The sequence below is a fragment of the Myodes glareolus genome, chromosome 7 (assembly GCF_982192425.1).
Source record: "Myodes glareolus chromosome 7, mMyoGla1.1, whole genome shotgun sequence".
Lineage (NCBI taxonomy): Eukaryota > Metazoa > Chordata > Mammalia > Rodentia > Cricetidae > Myodes > Myodes glareolus.
Window position 1 is genome coordinate 25,237,620 of NC_142032.1, and position 21,605 is coordinate 25,259,224.

Here is a 21,605-nt window from a genome sequence, read left to right on the forward strand (position 1 = left end):
AGGACCTTTGGAAGAGCAGACAGTGCTTTTAACCACTGAGCCATCTCTCCAGCCCATTTCAAAAATATACTTATAGGTATATTCTTTTTTTTTTTCCTGAGACAGGTTTCTATGTGAAACAGACCTGCTGTCCTGGAACTCACTATATAGATCAGGTTGTCCTCAAACTCACAGAGATCCACCTGCCTCTGCCTCCTGAGTGCTGGGATTAAAGATGTGAGCCACCACTGCCAAGCAGTATATTCTTTTATTAATGTAATATTTTTATTCTTTGAGAATTTCTTATATGCATAAAATGTATTTTGATCTTATCTCTCCCGCCCGCCCCTCCAGTAGCATCCACCTAGTGCTGCCCATATTTACATGGGTGTGGGTCCATTGACCTACTAGGGACATATCTGCAGAGAAAGATACTTCTCCCTCCCCTCGCAGCCACCGACTGGGGACAACTTCTCAGCTAGGGTTGAGGCCCTGTGTAAACACTTTTTCCTCCAAGGACATATATTTAGTAGCCACGATGGGGACCGTATGAGTATAATTATCAAGGAAAACATGCAGCTTGTGCTTCCTCCTTAGATATTATTTCAACCATTTCAGTGTTGTGTGTAAAAATGGCTGTACTTAGTAATCTTCAGATAAGTATTCTTTTGGAAAAGCCGAACCTCAAGGTACATTGTGTTTCATTTGCTTCACTTGGTACAATGGGCTCCTGATAGGGCCCTGTTCTCTAGGAAAGCCATTCTGATTGTAGAAACTGCTACTTTGTTTCAGGTCGGTCTTCTCTCTTTCCCTTTGAAGACGCCTTCTTGGATGACAGCCATGGCGATCAGGCTTTATCCTCTGGCTTAAGTTCTCCCACTCGATGTCAGAATGGGGAGCGAGTGGAACGCTACTCTAGAAAGGTGTTTGTTGGAGGCCTTCCTCCTGACATCGATGAAGGTACCGTATGTGTTTATTAAGAACTTTGTAAGAGCTGACTTCTCTGCACTGTGTTCAGACCCTGACTTTTCTCCAAGCCAGCAAGTAACACACACTGAACATGTACATGAAATTAAACGGTGACAAAGTTAACTTTAAAAACTTCTCTAGTTCTCCTAGGCGTTGGAAGTGCCATGGAAATCTTCCTAGCACCGGCTTGCTCGGTGCAGCTCTAATACTAATCAAAATAAGTCATGGTTTTTTTAACTCTTTCATGATGTGTGTGCTTATAGGTTCTAAAAATAGTTTTAGACTTACAACATTAAAGTTGCAGATGGCCACAGCCTCATTTTCCTCTAGCTGTCCTCATATCTGTGTTAATACTGTCAGTCAACTAGATTTTCTTTAGGATAAATTTCTTACTGTTGCTGATGGAATGACCACCTCCACCCAAGGAGTTACAAAGTCACAGTCTTCTCCTTCCAGTCAAAAGTCAAAAAAGAGCTAAAATAATTGAGCTAACAATGGTGTCTCCCTTTGTAGGGTTTATCGCTGTAGAGATACTTTAGAAAAGCCCTAAAAAGAAAGTAAATGCAAAAGGGGGTCCCTCAAAACATTTTTTATATAAAAAGATATGTCTTATGTTTCTTATGATTGTAGGGCTTTTTTTCCACTTTGCTAAATCCCTTCTTTGTTTTATAGATGAGATCACTGCCAGCTTTCGCAGATTCGGACCTCTCGTGGTAGACTGGCCTCATAAAGCAGAGAGCAAGTCATACTTCCCTCCTAAAGGTAATGGACTCAAGATGTCACCCTGTCTCTCAGAGGCCAGCCCCGTAGAAGGCGTTCTTACAAGTCTTGAAGTTGATCCCTTGTCCTTAAGTATAATAACACTGATATCATTATGTGTGAATTTCACTTGGAGAGGCTTCCCCAGGAGTACACTGTGTTTGATGACCTTGGTTTTATTAGCAGCGAGATTTTGTACTTTCATTATAGAGGAGTTTTTTTTGTTTTTTTTTTTTTTTGCTAAATTCATTGTTTCATAAGGTGGAAAACCCTAGGATTTTGAGGAATGTCAGCAATGGTAATATTTAAAAGTTAGTTTTTATTTGTACCCCTATAGCCATGTGAGTTTTTTTAAAACTTTTAAACAAATCTTACAATCCCAGAACATGGGAAAGCTAGTGGCTACAGAATGACTTTGTGTGGTGTGTCCATTGTCCACAGCTGTCTGGTGAGAGGTGGAGAACTAACTAGCAGAAGATCCTTCACAGCATTGTCCTTCTCTGAACCCGTGGGGTGTTCTCCCACCAAGCTCTGAGGGACACAGTGTCCTGCCTTCTCACTCAGCATTGTTGTTTCTGTGGAGCCAGGGAGTGTCTGTGCTGATGCTCATTTTCAGTGTGCTCTTAGATTCATGTAATAGAGGAGTTTGGGCTTAAAGAGGATGCGTTTCTCTTTCCTCTATTATCATCTACAGCCTGTGTTTTGGGGATGCCATTCATCTTGGAAAATGACTCGTTGTCTACTAGTGTGTGACATTGCCCGTCTCGAGATGATGAAGTCGGCATCCTTGTCTTTCCTGTACCCTGTGCAGGGATCGAACTCCAGCTTAAGCTAGGGAAGGCTGCTGGCTTCCTGTTACGCTCAGTTCATTAGGCTTTCTTTCTTGTTCACCTTTTTCTCGCTCTGTAACCCATGAAAGAAAGTTACCACTAGAGAGTTGCTTGTTGCCTTTAATATCTTCTGTTAATTTTTGGGTTTTTTTTGGGGGGGGTAGGTTGTTGTTGTCATTAAGATGGGGCCTACTTCACACTGTATTCCAGGCTGGCAGTAAGCTCAGGATGTTCTTGTCTCAGCCTCTCAAGTGCTAGAGTTACAGACATGCACAACCATACCTGCTCATCATTTTTACAGTTTGAAGTTATGTTTCTGTTCACCAGAAAAGATAAAAATCATTATACGAATTATTTCAGTGGAAGAATGTGTTCCCCCACCTTGTGACACATGAACCACACTCTTTACAATCTTAAATGTACAAGTATGGTTGCACATTCTGTGACCTAGCGTTTCATTAGTGAGTGGATGTGTTCGTCACAGTGTAGTATATGTCATACTACATAATGACGCACGTGAAAGGTGTTTCTAAGAGTGATGATTGCGCTGGATGTTGGTGGCACACGCATTTAATCCCAGCACTTGGAAGGCAGAGGCAGGCGGATTCTCTGTGAGTTCAAGACCAGCCTGGTCTGCAGAGCAAGTTCCAGGACAGGCTCCAAAGTTACACAGAGAAACCCTGTCTCGGAAATTAAAAAAAAAAAAAAAAGGTGATGGTTGTGAAAACAGTTCTACTGAGAAGCTTATGAAAGCCATTCTGGCATAAAGTTATCAGGTGATCACTGGAAAAAATAAAAGGATACTAAAGATGTATATCCCAAAACTATGTCTGTGAGAGATAATCATGTGGATATTTTGCTAAATATCCTCCTTATTAATGTGTAGGCTAGCATGAAGTTTTAAATTTTACATATGTGCATTACTATATAAGGTATGCTGTTTATTTATATACATTTCCCCCCAACAATACTAGCAACTTTCTGTAGCAGACCTACATTATTGTTAGTGAGCAACTAACAATAGTTTATTTATTCAAGTCTGTTGATGGTATTTAAGTTGCTGCTCATAAATATGCTTCTGTGAATATTCTCATATTTTCATATTTTTATTTTTATTTTTTTCCTTCTGAATTTTCTCTTCATGGAGAGAGGTGCAGGGATTGAAGCCTGGGCCTTTTGCACCTTGGGCAATGGCCCTGACTTACAGATTAATCATTACCTCCTAGGGAGAATTTCTGTTCTCATTGCTAGTAACTTGGTTTACAAAACTCAGTCCTTTTGAGAGTTAGGGAAATTATTCCTTTTTAAATTTTGCCAATTTTATAGTTAAAAATAACACTTTGGGGTCATTTCATTCCTCTTTCATATCACATTGATTTTCTTATTTTATGAAATGTATACTTTTCCCAGTATTTGGGGTTTTTGTAAAAATATCTTTTATATTAATGATTTTTTATTTTTATTTATTTATTTTTTTGGTTTTTTGAGACAGAGTTTCTCAGTAGTTATGGAGTCAGTACTGGAACCTGCCTTGTAGATGAGGCTGGCCTCAAATTCACAGAGATCCACCTGCCTCTGCCTCCTGAGTGCTGGGATTAAAGGCTTGGGTCACCACCGCCCAGTGATTTTTATTTTTTTTAACTTAAATTATTATTATTATTATTAAAAATTTTCACCTCATCCCATTTCCCTCCCCCTCTCCCCATTTCTCCCCACCTCCAGCCCAAAGAGCAGTCAGGGTTCCCTGCCCTGTGGGAAGTTCAAGGTCCTCCCCCCTCCATCCAGGTCTAGAAGGTGAGCATCCAAACAGACTAGGTTCTCACAAAGCCAGTACACGTAGTAGAATCAAAACCCAGTGCCATTGTCCTTGGCTTCTCAGTCAGCCCTCCAGTGATTTTTATTTTTTAAATGGTCTGAAGTAGCCCAGGTTGGACTTGAACTTACTTACTATGTAACTGAGGATGACTTTTAACTACAGACATGAACTACTCACTAAACTTGGTCTTATGAAGTCAAATTCAGGTTTCAATGGATTTTTTTCAAAGGGACTTAAAAATACTAATGTAACCAGGCACGGTGGGAGACAGAGGCAAGCAGATCTCTGTGAGTTTGAGGATTGAAAGGAGAAAATTCTTGTGCTTATAACAGCTCCTGCAGGGCATTTTAAATGATATTTCTATTAAACTGTAAGATAATTTGTAGTTCCATACTAAGGGAGTAAATTATTCTAGGCATCCAGAAGAAGGAATTGCTGTGGGCTGTGTGAAATTCTGACCCCCGGGGATAGGTAACAAGAAAGGTAGAAAATGCAAGGGGCAATATACATCTTGTTTAGGTTGGCTGATGTTTACTGTGAGACAGGTCACTATTTTTTGTTTATAATCTTATTTAACCATCCCAGTTTTTCATGGTAGGCACCTGTCTTACTGTTCCATGGCTGTGAAGGGATAACACCATGGCCAAGGCACCTATACAAGAAAGCATTTGACTGGCGGGCTTGCTTATAGTTTCAGAGGATCCGTTGTCCTCATGGTGGGGAGCATACAGGCAGGCAGTAGGCATGGCACTAGAGTGGAGCTACACTGCGGAGGGGAATGTCTGAGACTTGGTCTGGCTTTGAACTCTACATATATCTGAAGATGTGAACTCCCTAGGTACTATTATTATAGGTATGTGCCAGCATACCTGGCTATGAGCCCAAAGTTCTTAACTGTGCTGTATTAGTCTCACTTAGCAATAAGGATGTCACAGAGGCAGGCATGTTCAGGATGGTCTTTAAGAATGAGGAAAGTCAAAGCCTTAATTGTACTGAATGGAGTAACTGGTGATCTCAAATATGGACTATAGACAAACCACCTGTGTGGAATTCCTGATCCACCCCTTGATGGACAACGATTAATCTTCCTAAATTTCATCCAAAAATGAGGATGGTGATTATTGTTTGTATTCAGACAGCTGCGTTAGCCTGCCGTTGACAGGATGCGTCCTCAGCTGCAGTCACTAAGGGCACCTCCTGTTCATGTTCTCTTTTAAGGAGTGGGCCTCGCCCACCTCCTGTCTCTTTGTTTCTCTCTCTGCTTCTGTGCCTGTCTCTCTGTCTCTCACTCTCTTCCTCTTTCCTCTTCTGCCACTTCTGCCCCCAGAGACTGGTCCCCCCCCACTTTTTTATTTACTTTACCCCAATAAAAAACCTCTCCACCTGAGCTCTGTCACATGATGTCTTTCTCTCATGTGCCGCTTTTTTTAAAAAAAGTACAGTTATGCCTTCATGTGGTCTCTTATGTTTAAATAAGAAATTGTACATAAAATACTTTGCATAGTACCCAGGTATCACTGAGGGTTCATTTGTTTGAGCAGAGAATTGGTTTTCATGGTTATTTTGTAGGGTTTTTTTGTTTTGTTTTGTTTTGTTTTAGTTTTTTGAGACAGGGTTTCTCTGTGTAACCTGGCTAGTCTGGGGCAATCTCTGTAGACTAGGCTGTCCTTAAACTCACAAAGATCGACCTACCCCTTCTTCCCAAGTGCTGGAATTAAAGGCATGCACTACCATCACCTGACTTCATGATTAGTTTTATAGGGAAGTTATGAAGACTTAGGATATTAGCAGTGAGATATTACAAGAATAGATGGAGAAAGAAATCTCTGGTTCTGGTGATGGAGTGGTCATGATACTAGGAGGTTCAACAGCAGGATGTGTTAAAATTCCTTTCACTAAATGGTAGACTGATGGCATTATTGATCAGAGAGAAGACCAAGTTGGTGTGTTGATGATTTGATATACAGTTGGTCTGTCCTTTGATCTGAACTGAGAAGAGATTCCTAATGGGCATTTATTTTATAGTCGGGTCTTTGGGAGCAGAGACAGTCAGAAATGCATATGTCCTGAGTCACCTTTCTGAGAAGGGAGAGGAAAATGAACAAATAAATAAATAAATAAATAAATTTTATAGTAACAGTTACTAAGATCACGAAGTAGAGATCACTGTGGCCTTCTTGCCGAATACCTGGTATCATAAACAATACTCAATAAGTGTGATGGAGCCAGTAGAACCAGAACAAAACCGTGGTCTTCACTGAGCAGCTGTTACTTTATGAGCAGTGAGAATGGTAGTGCCTCCTCAGCAGAACTTACCTTCAACATCATTTTGTTTCCTTGTAGGCTTTATTTGTGTGTGAGTGTGTGTATGGTATGGTATGTATGTATGTATGTATATGTGTATGTATGTATGTATGTATGTATATGTGTATGTATACAGGGCTGGAAGTATAACAACAGCTGGGATGCAGTCTTGTGTTCACATTTCCATCTCTTCTCCCCACAAGTGTCTAATGACTTTCATTGACTGCCTCACCTATTCCATGCCCTAATTTATTTGCTTGCTGGCAATTTAGACCATTAGTAATAATACTTATGTTCATGTATTCTTGCTTGTGTCCTTTTCTTTCAAGTTGTTTTCTTTAGGCTAAATTAGAAGCTACTTAACAAGAGATGAAAATCTTAATGGCTCCGGATTTGATGTCACGCGGCTTCCAAAAGCAATCTCTTTGTGACGTTTATGCTAATTTGGACATCTGCAGCAAGTTTCCTCTTGACTTCCAAATCAGACGGCACATTGCTCCTGTGAGCTCACCTTTTCGCTTCTTTGTTTGGCATATAATGGGCCTCTGCAGAAGCCAGGGGCCACACTGGTGTGAATCATGTGCCCGAAGCGTTTCTATCTTTTCTCTAAGATCCTATTGACTGAATCTTGGCTGCCTTCCACCAGCACTGCTGTCTTAGTGGAGTCTCAGGAGGAGCCTTAGGGCGACCTTGATGTCCTGATTTTCTTTAGTGCTTGCAGCACGGGTGTACATCACTTTGCCCAGCCCTGCTGTTCCTTGAACTGGACGGCAAAATTCTCCTGGAGCAGTGGTGCTTCTTTCTTTCTCAACTTGCCCCAGAATCCCTTTCTTCCCTTAGGTCTCTGCGTAGATGTCACCTTAACAGTGACTGTCTTGACTTCTGTATCTAAAGTAGCTGCCCCTCAGTCCTCCACTCCCCTTCTCCTCATATTTATTTCTTACCTTCAATCTACTTTTCTTTGAAGTACATATCCTCTGCTTCCCAAATGAGAGTGTAAGATAGGGGAGTGTTCCTGTTCAGTAAGTACACTGCTCTGATCCAAGCACCTCCATGCCTGGCACATTTTCTCTCAAATACTCTTTAAACAAATGAACTACAGCTTTGCCAGCTGATAAACAGGCTTGTTACTTGCTCAGAGGAAAAGTACATCAGGTTCTTGAGCTGGAAAGTTCCTTAAAGATGTCTTACTCTAACCCAACCTTTATTCAAAGAGACACAGAGAGAACTATCTTTCATTAGTGTACATAGCTTTTATTAGACTGACTTGAACCTGGAAGATCAATAGTTATTATTTCACCTGGTAAATAAAGGAAGAAAATTTTTCCATTAATTTTTGCTTAGAAGGGAAGCTGTTCTTTCTAAGGCTGTAATTCGTATAGAAATTAGCAATTTAAACTGTATGGCTCAATATATATTTTCATAGCTGCTTGGAGACTAAAGTAGCCCTTGTCTTTTTCTGAATCCCTGTGCTCTGTTGTTCTCACATAAGCTAGAGTATTTCCAAAGAGATATCATAAGCTTGTAACAGGTCTGAGTTGCCTTTTATATATTGCTTAACTATAGGGCTCTCCTCCTTGGCACCTCACCGTTTATGTGCCTGAACGAGATGCTATGTAGTGAGTCTTTTGACTGGACAGATACCGGGGTGCTACCTCAATGCAGGGGTGTGGCTGTAAGTGACAAGAGGATCCCAAGAAGAGGTGCTTTGATGTAAGCAGATGCCGTGGAAGCTATAGTGGGGGTGACAGGCAGCTGAGATGTGAACACTGGGAGCTAATTCTCCATTGCCATCTTCTGCCATGAGTCATCTCAAATGTTTTCGTGTTTCTAGTTGTATTCCAGAGGGGGAGTCGAAATAGTCCAGTTTGTATTTTAAGACTTAGCTGTAGCTGGTTCTGGTGGCGCAGCCCGGTGGGATTTGCTCAAGGAGGCAGAGGCAGGCGAATCGGGAGTTCGAGGCCAACCTAGACTACACATTAAAAAAAAAAAAAGACTTAGCTGTAATGTAAGTTATCCTCAAGGTAGAGCCCTGGATTCCTTGGACTGTTTAATAAAGGAACAGATCGGTTTTGTTTCCTTGAGCACAGGGCTGTGAATGTTATATCTAGGAAGATAACTTGGCACAGCAAACTTAGTGAGTGATAAATGTTTAGTATAACCTCTCTCAGTGTCTCCTGGAAAATGTCTCTTGTCCAAAGTTGCTGCCACTGGAGCTACAAAATGACAGAATCTCCCCACCTTGGACTTTCTATCCTGGTTCTGCATGAAGCATCTGTTCCCAGAACTGCTATACTCTCACCCCTAGGGAAACGGAATGGAGCCTGTGGAGCCATGGAGAGCAGATGAACTCTCATTGTCAGTCAACAAAGGCTTCTGGGCAAACACAGGGCAATAGCCGGCCTCAGAGATTGGGCAGGAAATGCCTCTGAAACCCTGCAGAATCAGAGACGGAGGAGGATGTAACCCGCAGCTTCCTTGGGCAGCTGGTGCCAGCTTTGTCAAGCTGGGGCATCGGTGCAGTGCATGCCAGGTACACAGGAGTAGAAATGGGTACTCCACATAGTACAGGGTGGACCCAAGTGATGGCTCCCTTCCACTGCCAGGAGAGCATGTATGCCTTTTGTTTTAACATATTTTTATTCTATTCTTTGTGTGGGTAGTTTTGTTCCCATTGTGTCTATCCATGTATGCATGACGTAGGTGCCTCATAACCCAGGAGGCCATACAGTTGTCAGCTGCCATATGGGTGCTTAGAATCAAACCCAGACTCTCTGAAAAGAACGGCATGTGCTTCTGAGTGACTGTTTTCAGCTGCTATCCAGAGCTTCTCTGTGCTCTCAAAATGGCTTGCCTGCTGACCTTGAGACTAAGGCTTGTCTGTGCTGGTTTATGTAATCCCTCCACGGTTTGTGAACCTGGCAGAAGGCAGGCCATGTGGATTCAGATCCACTTTGAGCCAGGCAACTGAGGAGATACTGTTTGAGAGACAAGAAAGGGACAGACATAGGACACTGAGTAGCTGTGGTGCGCTGGATTGTAGCACCTATTCCGTTTGTCTAAAATCTGACTTTGGAAAGAACTGTTTGTACCTGTCACATTTCACCCCTCGTAGATAATTTGATGGAAATAAGTCAATGTTGTTCTCATCTCCGGATTCCAAGTTCTTCCACCTTCTGGGTTATGTAAACTGCTCACTTGAGAAACCTAGTGATTTTAGCATGTCATTACTCTTTCACACACTATAATAACTACTTTGACTAATATTCTTTTATTTTTCTTTCATAGATGTAGGTCTTGGCTGATGGTCTTAACACTCTGGTGAATTTTGAATATATTTTAATATTTTATCTACTTGCAGTTTTCATTCCAGGGAGTGATTTTCTTGTGAAAACATAGAAATTGCACTGTAGTGTAATGAGATGGTTTTTGTCTTGTCCTGTTTAGACAGATGGAGCAACTTCTATTTTTACTTTCAAGATCATAGTATATTCCCACCTAGACTGTTTTTATTAAACACCTGTCTTCTCAGCATTGTACTAAAGTCGAAGCATGAATTTGTTTTTTGTGAAATATTTATAGTTTGGGAACTCTACAGGAAGGAGAACTGCATTCAGGGTGTATAAGCCACAGGACAGCGCTCGAGCAGCTCCAGAAATAAGAGCCAGCGTGTATGAGGTCACAGCGGTGCACACTGTGCCCAGGCAGAGGTGTTAGGAAAGGGCAAGCACGTGATCAGTCTAGAGAAACTGTAAGTTCTCTCAATGAGGACTTTGTCTGGAAAAGAGCACATTACAGAGACTGAAGTGAAATGCAGTTTCTGCAATGAAATTTGGCAGGTGAAGGAGAGAGGATATTTTAGCTTTGGTCTGGAGTTGCTGACAGGGCTTAGATAGGACCGAGGCTGAAAGTGTGGCTGAGAAATAATACATTAAGTAAAAGGACTGGAAATAGGAAACGGGGTAGGGAGGTGACTCAGGTGCTAAAATGCTCGCTGAACAAGCATAAGACCTGATAGCTGTCTATAGAAGACACATAAAGAGGTCAAGTATAACTGGGCAGTGGTGACACATGCCTTTAATCCCAGCACTCAAGAGGCAGAGGCAGGCGGATCTCTGTGAGTTCAAGGCTAGCCTGGTCTTCAAGAGCTAGTTCCAGGACAGGCTCCAAAGCCACAGAGAAACCCTGTCTCTAAAAACAAAAAACAAAACAAAAGGTCAGGTATGGCAGCATATTCTTGTTATCTCAGCACAGGAAAAAGAAGAGACAGGATCCCCAAGACTTGCTGGGCAGTCCACTTAGCCCAGTCGGCACTTCAGGCCAGGAAGAAGCCACCAGAAGTTAACTTCTGGCTTCCATGCATGTACACACACACACACACACACACACACACACACACACACACACACACGTGGTGAGAAGAGGAGGAGGAAGGGAACAGCCATGAAGAGCGGATTAGAATTATTGGCCACTACAATGAACCTGGGTTGTCTTCCAAACAGAGTAGGTGTTCATAGTCTTGAAGAGGGGAAATGCTGTCTTAAAGAGAAAATGTATTGTCAACCAAATCAGGAACTAATCTGAGGACATTAAATTCCACGGGGAGAAGAGTGTCTGAACTTAGACCTGAGGATACCTGAGAAGCGTTTACTGGTAAAGCAGTTGAAGGGGGACAGACATCAGGCGTCTGGACTCAAGAAGGGGTGCTAGCTCCTAGCGATGTGACAGTTAGCACTGAGTAATTGAATCTCCAAACCTCACATATGCATCTGAGTTAATGTCTCGGGTTTTTCAGATGGCATGAGACTGCACGCAAGCACTAACGCAAGTCTGAGGATTGTTAATGTAAAATAATATGCACTGTGTGAAAATGTAGTACTTAGTAGCATTAAAATCACCCAATTGGTTTGGTCAGTTCCTTCTGCTCTCCCAGTCTGGTCTCCATCTTCCCTGTTCAGGTGCTTATTACTGGCAGTGTCTTGAGCTGACAGACTTGCGGACCTCACAAGGCACTCTTTGTACAGAGCGCGTGTGATTACATAAACAGAGCTGGGCTGCAGAAAGTAAATTGCCAGTCTCCATCTTGGAGTGCTTCTTGTTCATCCCTAACTCCTTCTACTCTTTCCCACTCACAGCCAGCCCACGGGGAAGCAGTGTAGTAGGAAGCAGAAAACGGGCTGGAGCCAGTGTGTGTCTCAACTCTAGGTAGTAAATAGAGTCAAAGAGATCTGGTTCTGGCTCCAAGGGGCGTGTTTCGGAATCCAGGAACGTGAGCAAGGATATTTGCAGAGCCGTCTGCACATTTTTGAGTGTGGGCTACTTTCTTCCCGAGTCCTGTCGGTGTTTTCACCTGTGCAAGCAGAAGATCTGCCTCGGCATTCAGAGCCTGCTTCTGACTTCTCTGTATCTCTTCCTTACTGAAAATAATCTCTCTTCTCTCTTCAGTTTTTAAGAATATGTTTTAAAAACCGATTCTTAAATTTTTAGTGCACTTTTTCCTATTTTTAAGGACTTACTGTATTTTTCATTTTGTATGTATATATACCCCATGAGTGTGACTATGGCGATCATTGGATCCCCTGGAGCTGGAGTTATGGGTGACTGTGAGCCACCCTAGGTGCTGGGAACAAAACTCCATCCTCTGAAAAACCAGCCAATGCTCTTAATTGCTGAGCCATCTCTCCATCCCTAATATACTGTTTCTAGGTGAGAGTTCTCTGCTTGCCCGCATGACCTCATTGTATATTAATGTACAAGTCCTTGTGCCTAGGGCACATAAGAGTTCAAACCGTTTTGGAGTTCAGGTTTTCTAGGCCAGCGATAAATAAGCGAGAGCTCTAGTTCTTCAGTGATCTGGGCAACAGGCAGGGACTGTGGGATGATTGACATACTCCTGCCTCATGTTCGCTCATCATTCACTTGTTCCTTTACACGCAAGTCTGAATGTGGCCTGTCTATTCCTGCCATGGCCTGCTCTTTCCTGAACTTGGAAAATTAGTCTTCTCCAGTTAGGTCTGGCTTCCTCTCTGTGACTAAGTCTACTGCAGTGTTTTTTTCCTGGTGTTCTGTAGGACACGCCCACAGTGCCTTGCCTGCCGTGTTAATAGTCATCCTTACATCCTTATATCCAGACAATAGCAGTCTTAGTTTTTTCCAGGGCAGCCTCCTCCTTTGCTGGTGCTCATCTTTGTAGAGCCAGGGCCTACCGTCATGCTTTGCGCCTCCTAGATATTTTTGGTTCTCTTGAAATGAATCCAAAGACAAACCTCCTGAGGCAAACCAGGTAAGTCCTCTGACCTGAAATTCAAGGTCAGAGAGAATGTTTGAAACAGACTGCTTGTGTCATTAAAAAAAATCTGAATGCAGGCGGCTCAGGCGGAGGTGCCCTTCAGATTGTTCTAGGAAGGTTGTGCGAGGTTGGGGGAGCTTGGATTTTGTGAAGTGAGAGTTTTCTGCATATTCAAGGCTTGGACTTATCTTTCCAGGGTTACTCTGACCTGATCAGAAACCCATATGTTTGTTGGCCACCATTTTATGAATACAAACCAGCACATAGCCCCGCATACTGGAATTTTCTTATTTATGTCTATTATTTGAGGCATGTAAAACACCAATAACATTTTAAAGGCAGGTACAGGTTATAGGCAGGGAGTCAGCTGCCACAAGGGACCATTGCTTGACTTTAGAAAGTTTCTGACACTCTAAGGCCTGGCAGCCGTGGCCAGTTTCTTGCTGAGGGTATCCAGCAGCTGCTGTAGACTAGCTGATATTTCCAGTGAAAGAGCTGGAGTCTGAAACAGGCAAAAGCAGCGGTCTAGGCTGAGATTGTACATGCCTGCAGAGACTAAAGATTTCAGGGCCAAGAAGTCTGCTGTCCTGAGTTGGAGACACAGACCCAGAAGAAGGTGGCCATTTCTAGACCTACAATGGCAGGACAGGGATAAATTGTTGAATTTCATCATAGTCTTCGTATGTGACATCTGTCCAGAAGTCCACAAAAGCAGCTACATGAATGGGTAGAAGAGCGTGCCTGCTCTAAGAGGCAGCATTAACCTCCTCATGGGGCAGGAAGCCTCCGCAGAGCTTGTGTTCTACGTGACAGGCATTACAAGGACTCAGTACGTGTCCAAAGAGAGCATCTTCTAACTTATTATTTCTTAGAGACTTAGTGAGTTTGTTGTTTATGTTCCTATGTGTTCAGGTCAAGCACCATAAGTCAATTCTTTGAAGAAGAGATTAATTTTCTTCTCGGTAAAGGCATTGTCTGTGTACAGGTAGTAAATAGTTCTTTGCGACTTGTGTCGCGACTGCCTTAGAGCAGCCCGCTCTTACTCTGGGCCAGAGCAGCAAACACTAGTATTAGGTGGTAGACTCAGGAGCTTGTTGGTCATCCTCATGAAAAAGGAAAAAAAAATGTTAAAGGTGTGTCCTTAGTGACATTTTATCTTATTTTTAGATGAGACAATGTTGATAATTGGTAACAAGCTGTGTGAGTTTCCAGATCTGGCTTGGGTTTTAACTCTAAATTCAACCCCTAGCTTTGAATCTGAGGATTCCTGTGAATCCCTCATCTGTGAAACAGTGGTAATGACAACTGATTTACTCCACTGAGCCTGTGGGACGAGAGGAGCCAACAATATGCTTCTTAGTCAAGTTCCTAGGACATTGTGAATACCCAAGGCCCGGTAGTCACGGTAGTAAGCTTGGTAATGATTTCTATTTATATGGGGGAATCAAATACTTAAAATTATAATATGAAAATACTTTTAAAATTTTAGAAAGCTTTGTATTTAAAAAGGAACCAAGAATATTTTGGAGGCAACTCTTAGTATGTTCTCAGGCATTAAAAGAAAAAATCCTTTTAATTAAATTTACCCTTCAAGAACCTAGCCAAATAAATTGGAATTGTGCCCTTATACACTCCTGTTCTTTCTCCTTCAGGAAATTGCACTGCCAATCCATGTATGTGAAGTCCTTCTCTGTTCCAGCCCCACTCTTGTAACCCATGTGGTACCACTGGAGAGCTAGGGATTCCATTCTTACTATTCTGAGTGTAACCCCGGGTTCCTCCAGGCCCACTCTCATCCCTCAGGCTCTGAGCTGGCAGCTCCTATTGTTCATGGGTCTTAGAGGTCCCCACACACCTCAGTCGCCATGACTGAAGCTGGAGACATTTTATGAACTCGTGTCTGATACAGAGCTGAAGAGGTACCGAAGAGAGTTTTTAGCTAAAACAAAGCAAAAAAAAAAATCAAATAGAACCTGCCATCAAACTTATGATTACAGAAACAGTATTTATAGGTATAGTTAACTGACTTTTATTAAAGTGTTTGTATTAAAACCAGCAAATAAAACATTTGTCAGTTCTCTCACAGTGGACATGGCTAATGACCCTGAGAGCAGGTGCCCAGTCACTTTATTGTTTGGCACTGTGCAGCCCATCAAGTAATTTTAATTAAGGCTTTTTTTCCATATCTAGATTACTTCCATTTACCGACCAAATGCTTTGTAAATGCCAAGTAGAACGTAGTATGTATCATTCACTTGGATTCTAATCTTTATGAGGTCATATACAACAGCTCAAATTTAATTTTATACACATCAAAAATAATTAGAAATGGGGGCTGGAGAGATGGCTCAGTGGTTAGGAGCACTTGCTGGTCTTTTAGAGGACCCAAGTTCAGTTCCCAGCACTTGCACAGGAGGCTCACAACCAGTTGTAACTCTTGCTTCAGAGACTCCAACATCCTGGCTTCCTCAGGTGCCTGCACTCGTGTTCCTCCTCACACGCAGACACATACACTCGACCATAATTCAGAGCAATAAAAGATGCATGAAACAGAAAGCCAACACTTGTGTGATACTCCCATTTACAGGGCGTCTTTGTATATATTATCTTGCAGGTTAATATCACTGTAAGGTGAAGAGGACAAACGTTTTCTTCCTTTTACAGGAGAAAAGATCTGAAGAGACTAAGAAATGCTTAAAATTGACAGCTCCACCATTTATGACCTCAATCCAGCCACTTAATCACACCATGCAATTCCCTGAACAGTGAAACAGAATTGAAAACAGTCCCTCCTTCATAGGCCAGGAAGATGGACCGGTGCATGAGCACAAAGTCATTATCAGTGCATGGTTTACTGTCAGCAGTCGTGGGCACACAGCTAGTGAGTGTGAGGAACTACCCCCAGATCCAGGTCTGCTGACTCCTGACCCAGACTTTTCAACTTTCCAGTGATCAATAGACAAGATGGTCATAAAGGGACTTCTCCTTTAATAAGAAAAAAAATGCTGGAGAAATGTTTAGACCTCCCAGCACAGTGAAATAAATGTTTGAGGCACTAATTATAAGAATTGGGTCACTATGCTTTATGTTCATGTATCAAATTATCATCATGTGGAGCCACAAATTTGTATAATTATTGCATGTCAATTTAAAATTATGTTGCAAGATAAAGGCCCATGCTTGTCTTCCCAACTCTCCAGAAACTAAAATAGGAAGATGTCGAGTTTGAAGCTAACCAGGGTTACACAACCAGTTCTTGGCCTGCCTGGACTAGTCAGACCCTGTCTCAACAGGGAAACCACACATACCATTAAAAAAAGAAAAATGAAACAGTCCCACCCCCAGCTATGTCCATGGAAATCCCTTCCATTAATATTGATATTTGCTGGTCAAAGTGAAGATAATAAGTGGCCATATCCACTGCCCGTAGGTGGGACCTCTATATCCAAATCTTCTCCCTCCCCACCCAGGGCTCAGAGAGCATCTCTCCAGGAAGACAAGGCTGTAAGAATGTAATTCAGGAGGGCGGAGAGGAGTGCTGTGAAATGCTGCCTTGGGATGTGACGTGGCCATGACACTCCTGAACTTACCACAGCGCTGGGTACCGGCACATCAACACAGGCACATCCCTCGCCGAGGAGCTGTTAACAGTTGATAGCTCTTTAGGGGTGTAGCCAGTGGTAGTTTGTTTATGCTCTAGTGGATGACCTCACACCTGTACACATGTGGGCAGGCCTAACTGGACTCCATGGAGGAGGAGGGAGCATAAACTGGTGGGGGAGAGTTGGAGGGAAGAGAGGAAGGTGAGTGCAATTAAAACACATTGTATACAAGTATACAAAGAATAAACTTAAAAATCTTTAAAAGCTTTAAGGAAAAAAAACATTGACACCTGGAGATTGTAATTCTGCCAGTAGAATATTCCTTGGGGAAACAGCAGCAATAGCATATGAATACACATCAGCCTGTTGGGCTCTTTACAAAGCAGCTTTGGGGAGCTCTAATTCACATATATATGTATTTCATCAATTTAATATGTGTTACTCAATAACTTTTTATATATCCATAGACTTGTATAACCATCAGTCACTAGGATCAATCTTAGAAAAATCTTTATCTCGAAAAGAAACTGTATTCCCTCTGCCTTCTAGTTAAAGGAAGCCATTATCTGTTTTTTGCATTTTTGTTTGTTTGTTTGTTGTTGTCTTGATTTGCTCTTCTGGCTCCTTTCACTTAGCACAGTATTTCAGGACCCACCCCTGCTGTACATGAGTCAAAGCTCTTGCTTGATGGATGGAAATGATGCTTATTTCCTGGCTGCTATTTGTAGTTTGCATCATTTGGAGTCTACCTGTCTTCATTAGTGAGGGCGAGACCTATTTTGTGGAAATTCTGCAGAGGTGATTGAACTTGCTTCCTTGAGTAGCTATGACAATTAAACAGTGATATCAGAGCAGCCAGTTATCACAGCAGCGTGTGATTCAATTAAGCAAGATAATTGTGTGTGTGTGTTAAACTTAGTGCCTAGCACAAGGGGTTCTCAAGTCCATTTGCGCCATTTGAATATCCAGGATTTATTAAGAATGTATTAACAGTGAAGCAATAGATTTCTTAATCTGTAGCCCAGACTAGTCTGTAACTCCTTGTTAACTCCGGTTAGCACTACATGGCAAGCCTCCCGCCTCAGCCTCCTGAACACTAGAATTACAGGAGTGAGCCTCCACACCTGCTACAGATATTTTCACTACTGCTTCGAGGCTGAAGTGCTGATCTCTTCCATCCTTTTGTTTTGCTCTCCCCAAGGCTATGCCTTCCTGCTGTTCCAGGAAGAAAGCTCAGTGCAAGCTTTGATAGATGCCTGCCTAGAAGAGGATGGGAAGCTGTACCTGTGTGTGTCCAGCCCCACCATCAAGGATAAGCCGGTAAGTGATGTGTACCAGCTGCTGCTTTCCCAGAGCACATATGCAGATGACTAGTTCTTCCTCCTCCTTATCGTGGAAATGCTGCAATTAGGAGCCTCTTACCTGAGCTAACCTTGCTGTGTAGAGCTAGGACTGTTGCTAGTGATGAGAAGTTAATTAAAAAGTACTCAAATTTCATCTTACACTTTTGGGACCACAGGTAAACAAATGTGTCCTTGACACCCACTTACAACTTGGTAAGCTGACTCCTAGTTGGAAAACCTGAGTTGAGGTGAGCAGTGCTCTTAGAGGTTCTGGCAGCTCTTTTCTGTCATTATTTCAGATCAAGGACAGGAGGAATTTCCTTTTTGAAGTATCATAAGTGGTCATGTGTATATGTCCTTGAATGTAAGTCTTTATGCTGGGTTGTATCCACAGCCACCCGGTGGGTAGGCCAGCAGGTCACACTCTAAATGGACAGTTTCAGCAGGACAGGAGAAGGGCTGGACAGAGAGCATGGCACTGAAACTCTGAACAAATGGGTGGGATAAGTTTGTATGTAAAGGCTTGGTCCTTGGAGTGGGAAGCAGTAAAATATAGTGATGTGGAATGGGCAAGGGGCTGAAACTGTATCTAGGGCCTAGAGCAGCCACCAAACACTCTCATCAGAGATACTGGGGCTCACTTGGTTGGCTAAGTATATATAGTTGTTTGTTTTTTGGTTTTTTGGTTTTTCAAGGCAGGGTTTCTCTATAACTTTGGAACCTGTCCTGGAACTAGGTCTTGTAGACGAGGTTGGCCTCGAACTCACAGATATCCACCTGCCTCTGCCTCCCCCCCGAGTGCTGGGATTAAAGGTGTGTGCCACCACTGCCTGACTGCTAAGTATATTCTTAGAATGTGTCTGCAAAGAGTTGGGTTAGCTGTAGAAATTCCGAGCATGAGTCTTAACTTTAATATTTAAATATCTGCTTGATTCCCAGTAAGCCATGCTGTCCTTGGTAAATCATGGTTTTCCCAACTGCAAAATGGGACAGTCATTCTTCCCTGGGTTGCTGAAAAAATAAAATTAATGTAGAGCCACTGAATAGAGAGTGGGTACTTGTGCAGATAAAACTCTCTACTGCTGTCTGACTTGCATGGTGCCATAATTCAGGACAGCATGGCCAGAGTTCAGCTATGCAGCCACACCTGCTGGGTTCCTGACTTGCAGAAGAATGCCACTGGGACTTGGTCACCTATAAGGAGGGGAATTAGTATGTAAGTAGAAGAGGAAATTACTACGGATGGGGTTATTGAGTCATGGCAGAAAGGTCAATACAGAAAAAAGAAGTAAGGATTTTAGCCATTATGAAAGTATCACTGTAAGTTCTGGGACTATTGCCAAATTTTGGTAGCAACAATGACAATGCTGAGTACTGTGGCTGTATAGGTTGGGCAACAGTGGGTGGGGAACCTTTGTTAACTTTGAGCTTTATTTAAAAAGTGTGTGCATGGTGAGGGAGACATGGGGACTTACTGATAGGAAGAGCATGTAATGCATCACCTGAATAATAAACCTAAAATTACTTAAGTCCTTTCGAGTCCTCTCAGATTAGGAAGTCTCTACCAAATTTGACAATTTGTCTGCAGAGATGTCCTGCCCCTGACAGTCAGTGAAAAGTTGGTGAGCATGAACTAGGAAAGGTTATGGTAGGAGAGGATTAGAAGACATTTTATATGTAAAAAGGCAAATGGATAGGTACATGACAACATAATCATGTCCACAATAGAGAACGAACGGTAGAATTGAGATGAGGAGATGAGATGGGCTCTGTAGGGAAAGGGAGGAGATGGCGTCTGGTAGGAGGGCCCTCACCTGGACAAGGTGTCTCTTGAGAGGGGAGCAAACTGGTGGTTGCAAGCATAGGTGAGTGGAGGTAGCACCATTGCTCTCGTGTTTGCGCTCTAAGCACAAGCATTGCTCTGGACTTTAGGGACTCCAAACGTATTAGTGTAATCTTCTCTGCTGGAAACTAGCTTCCCTTCACCTACCTGATCGCAGTCTGCCTTTTCAGAGCTGGAGAAGTTGATTTTACTGCAGAGTGATAAATTCTGATGGTAACTAAAAAATACATGTTTCTTTGACCCAGACATACTCAGGGTTTCCAGCATTAATAGTTTGATTAAAACGTAAAGAGAAAAACCCTTCCTGATGGTATCTCTAATTCGAAGGAAGTACATTTCATGTTGGGGTCCAGTCTTTTGTCTCCAGGTTTGCAGCCTCTTTTCTTGGCATTAGGTTTCCCTCCACTGTTCCCAGCTTCATTTAGTCGTGCCTCTCCACTGGTTCGTGCACATCCCAGCTCATGCGGATGCCCCACAGAAAGTGACCGCTAGAGTCAACCTTCCAGTCGATGAGGACCCGGGAAACAGAAGCTCGGTCTCCGGAGCTCATGCACCAGGCTTTCTCAGCATGGTTCCTCTTTGTTCCATGTCTTAGGCTAGCTAGTGTTCATACTCTTCCCTTCAGGATCCCAGTGCCCTGGCAGTCTCTTTGTAGTTCCCTTGGAAATATATCGGGTTCCAAAAGTTACTGTGAAGATTTTTCTACCCTTTGTCCTTATTTATTCCTCTTCCTCAGATCAAACCCCTCTTCCGGTTAAGTGGATCCAGTTATTCAGATTTTTTTTCCCCAGTGCAGGGCCCAAAGTGAAGTCTGCTCTAAGCTATCCTGTTCAGGATTGTGCTTCTCTCTAAATCAAGCAGATCCCAAACTAATGGGTTTTAGGATATTAGATAGGTGGTTTTGTTTGGTGTTTTCCTTCTATTAAATGATTCACATGGATTGTTCTCTGTATGACTTTGATCCTGAAAGATGGCAGAGAGAACTCTGTTTGTTGCCTGATTATTCTGACTCTTTATTCCCAAAGGAAGGAAGGAAGAAAGGGTGTCGCTTCGAGATCTGTGACTCCCTTTCTTCCTGCAGAGAGAGGAGCTCCACCATTCATCAGTCCCAGACACCCCAGCAGAAGACAGTTGTTGCAGAATATTTGTTTACACTGTAAAGATGTGCCTTAGGCATAAGGCACCCTCTGATTGGTTTTAATAAAGAGCCAAATGGCCAATAGCTAGGCAGGAAAGAATAGATGGAGCTTCCGGACAGAGAGAGAGAAATTGGAAGAAGGAATCTAGGTGCATGGATTCGCTAGAAACAGGAAGTGAGAGATAGAGGAGAGGTAGCTCCACATGGCAGAACGTAGTTTAAGTTGTAAGAGCGAGTTGAAAACAAGCTTAGGCTAAGGCGGAGCTTTCATAATTGACGTCTCCGTGTTGTGTGTCAGCCCAAAGGCCGCCTGCAGTGATGTCTGTTCTTCCAATCGAGTAGGTGGGTGTTGTGAACAGTGGCCCCTTCCAGGTAGGTGATAGACACCAAACTATAGAGCAGGAGACCTGGCTGGACCCCACAGAGCTAGATGGTGACTGGAGAGAAGGAAGGAGGCATTAAGTGAGCATCGACTTGTCTGGGCATGTCCTAGAATAGATTTGTAGACCAGTCTGAGCCCAGATTCAGAATGTGCCTGCCTCTGCCTCCCAAGTACTGGGACTAAAGTCGTGCGTCACCATGTCCAACAATGATCCTTGCTTCTAGAAGACTGGCCAGAGTTAATGGAACAGGAAACACCTTGAAAGGAATTTAACCTGTATTATCAAGCTGGCGTGTGTTTACGTAGGTTAGGTTTTTGGACTGTTGCTCAGGTAACATGACCATCCACTTA

General features: G+C 42.8%; 1 protein-coding gene across 9 annotated transcripts in view; it reads left to right on the forward strand.

Annotated features, from left to right (window-relative positions):
- The window catches only part of Cpeb3 (cytoplasmic polyadenylation element binding protein 3), a 191,716-nt gene that overhangs the window by 125,955 nt on the left and 44,156 nt on the right, over positions 1 to 21,605 (forward strand). For all 9 annotated transcript variants that reach the window (XM_085693823.2, XM_085693818.2, XM_085693819.2 and 6 more), the window contains 3 exons: positions 772 to 939; positions 1,621 to 1,710; positions 17,750 to 17,868. In XM_085693823.2, coding sequence (XP_085549949.2) covers positions 772 to 939; positions 1,621 to 1,710; positions 17,750 to 17,868 — 377 coding nt within the window. The remainder of the gene's footprint in view (positions 1 to 771; positions 940 to 1,620; positions 1,711 to 17,749; positions 17,869 to 21,605) is intronic.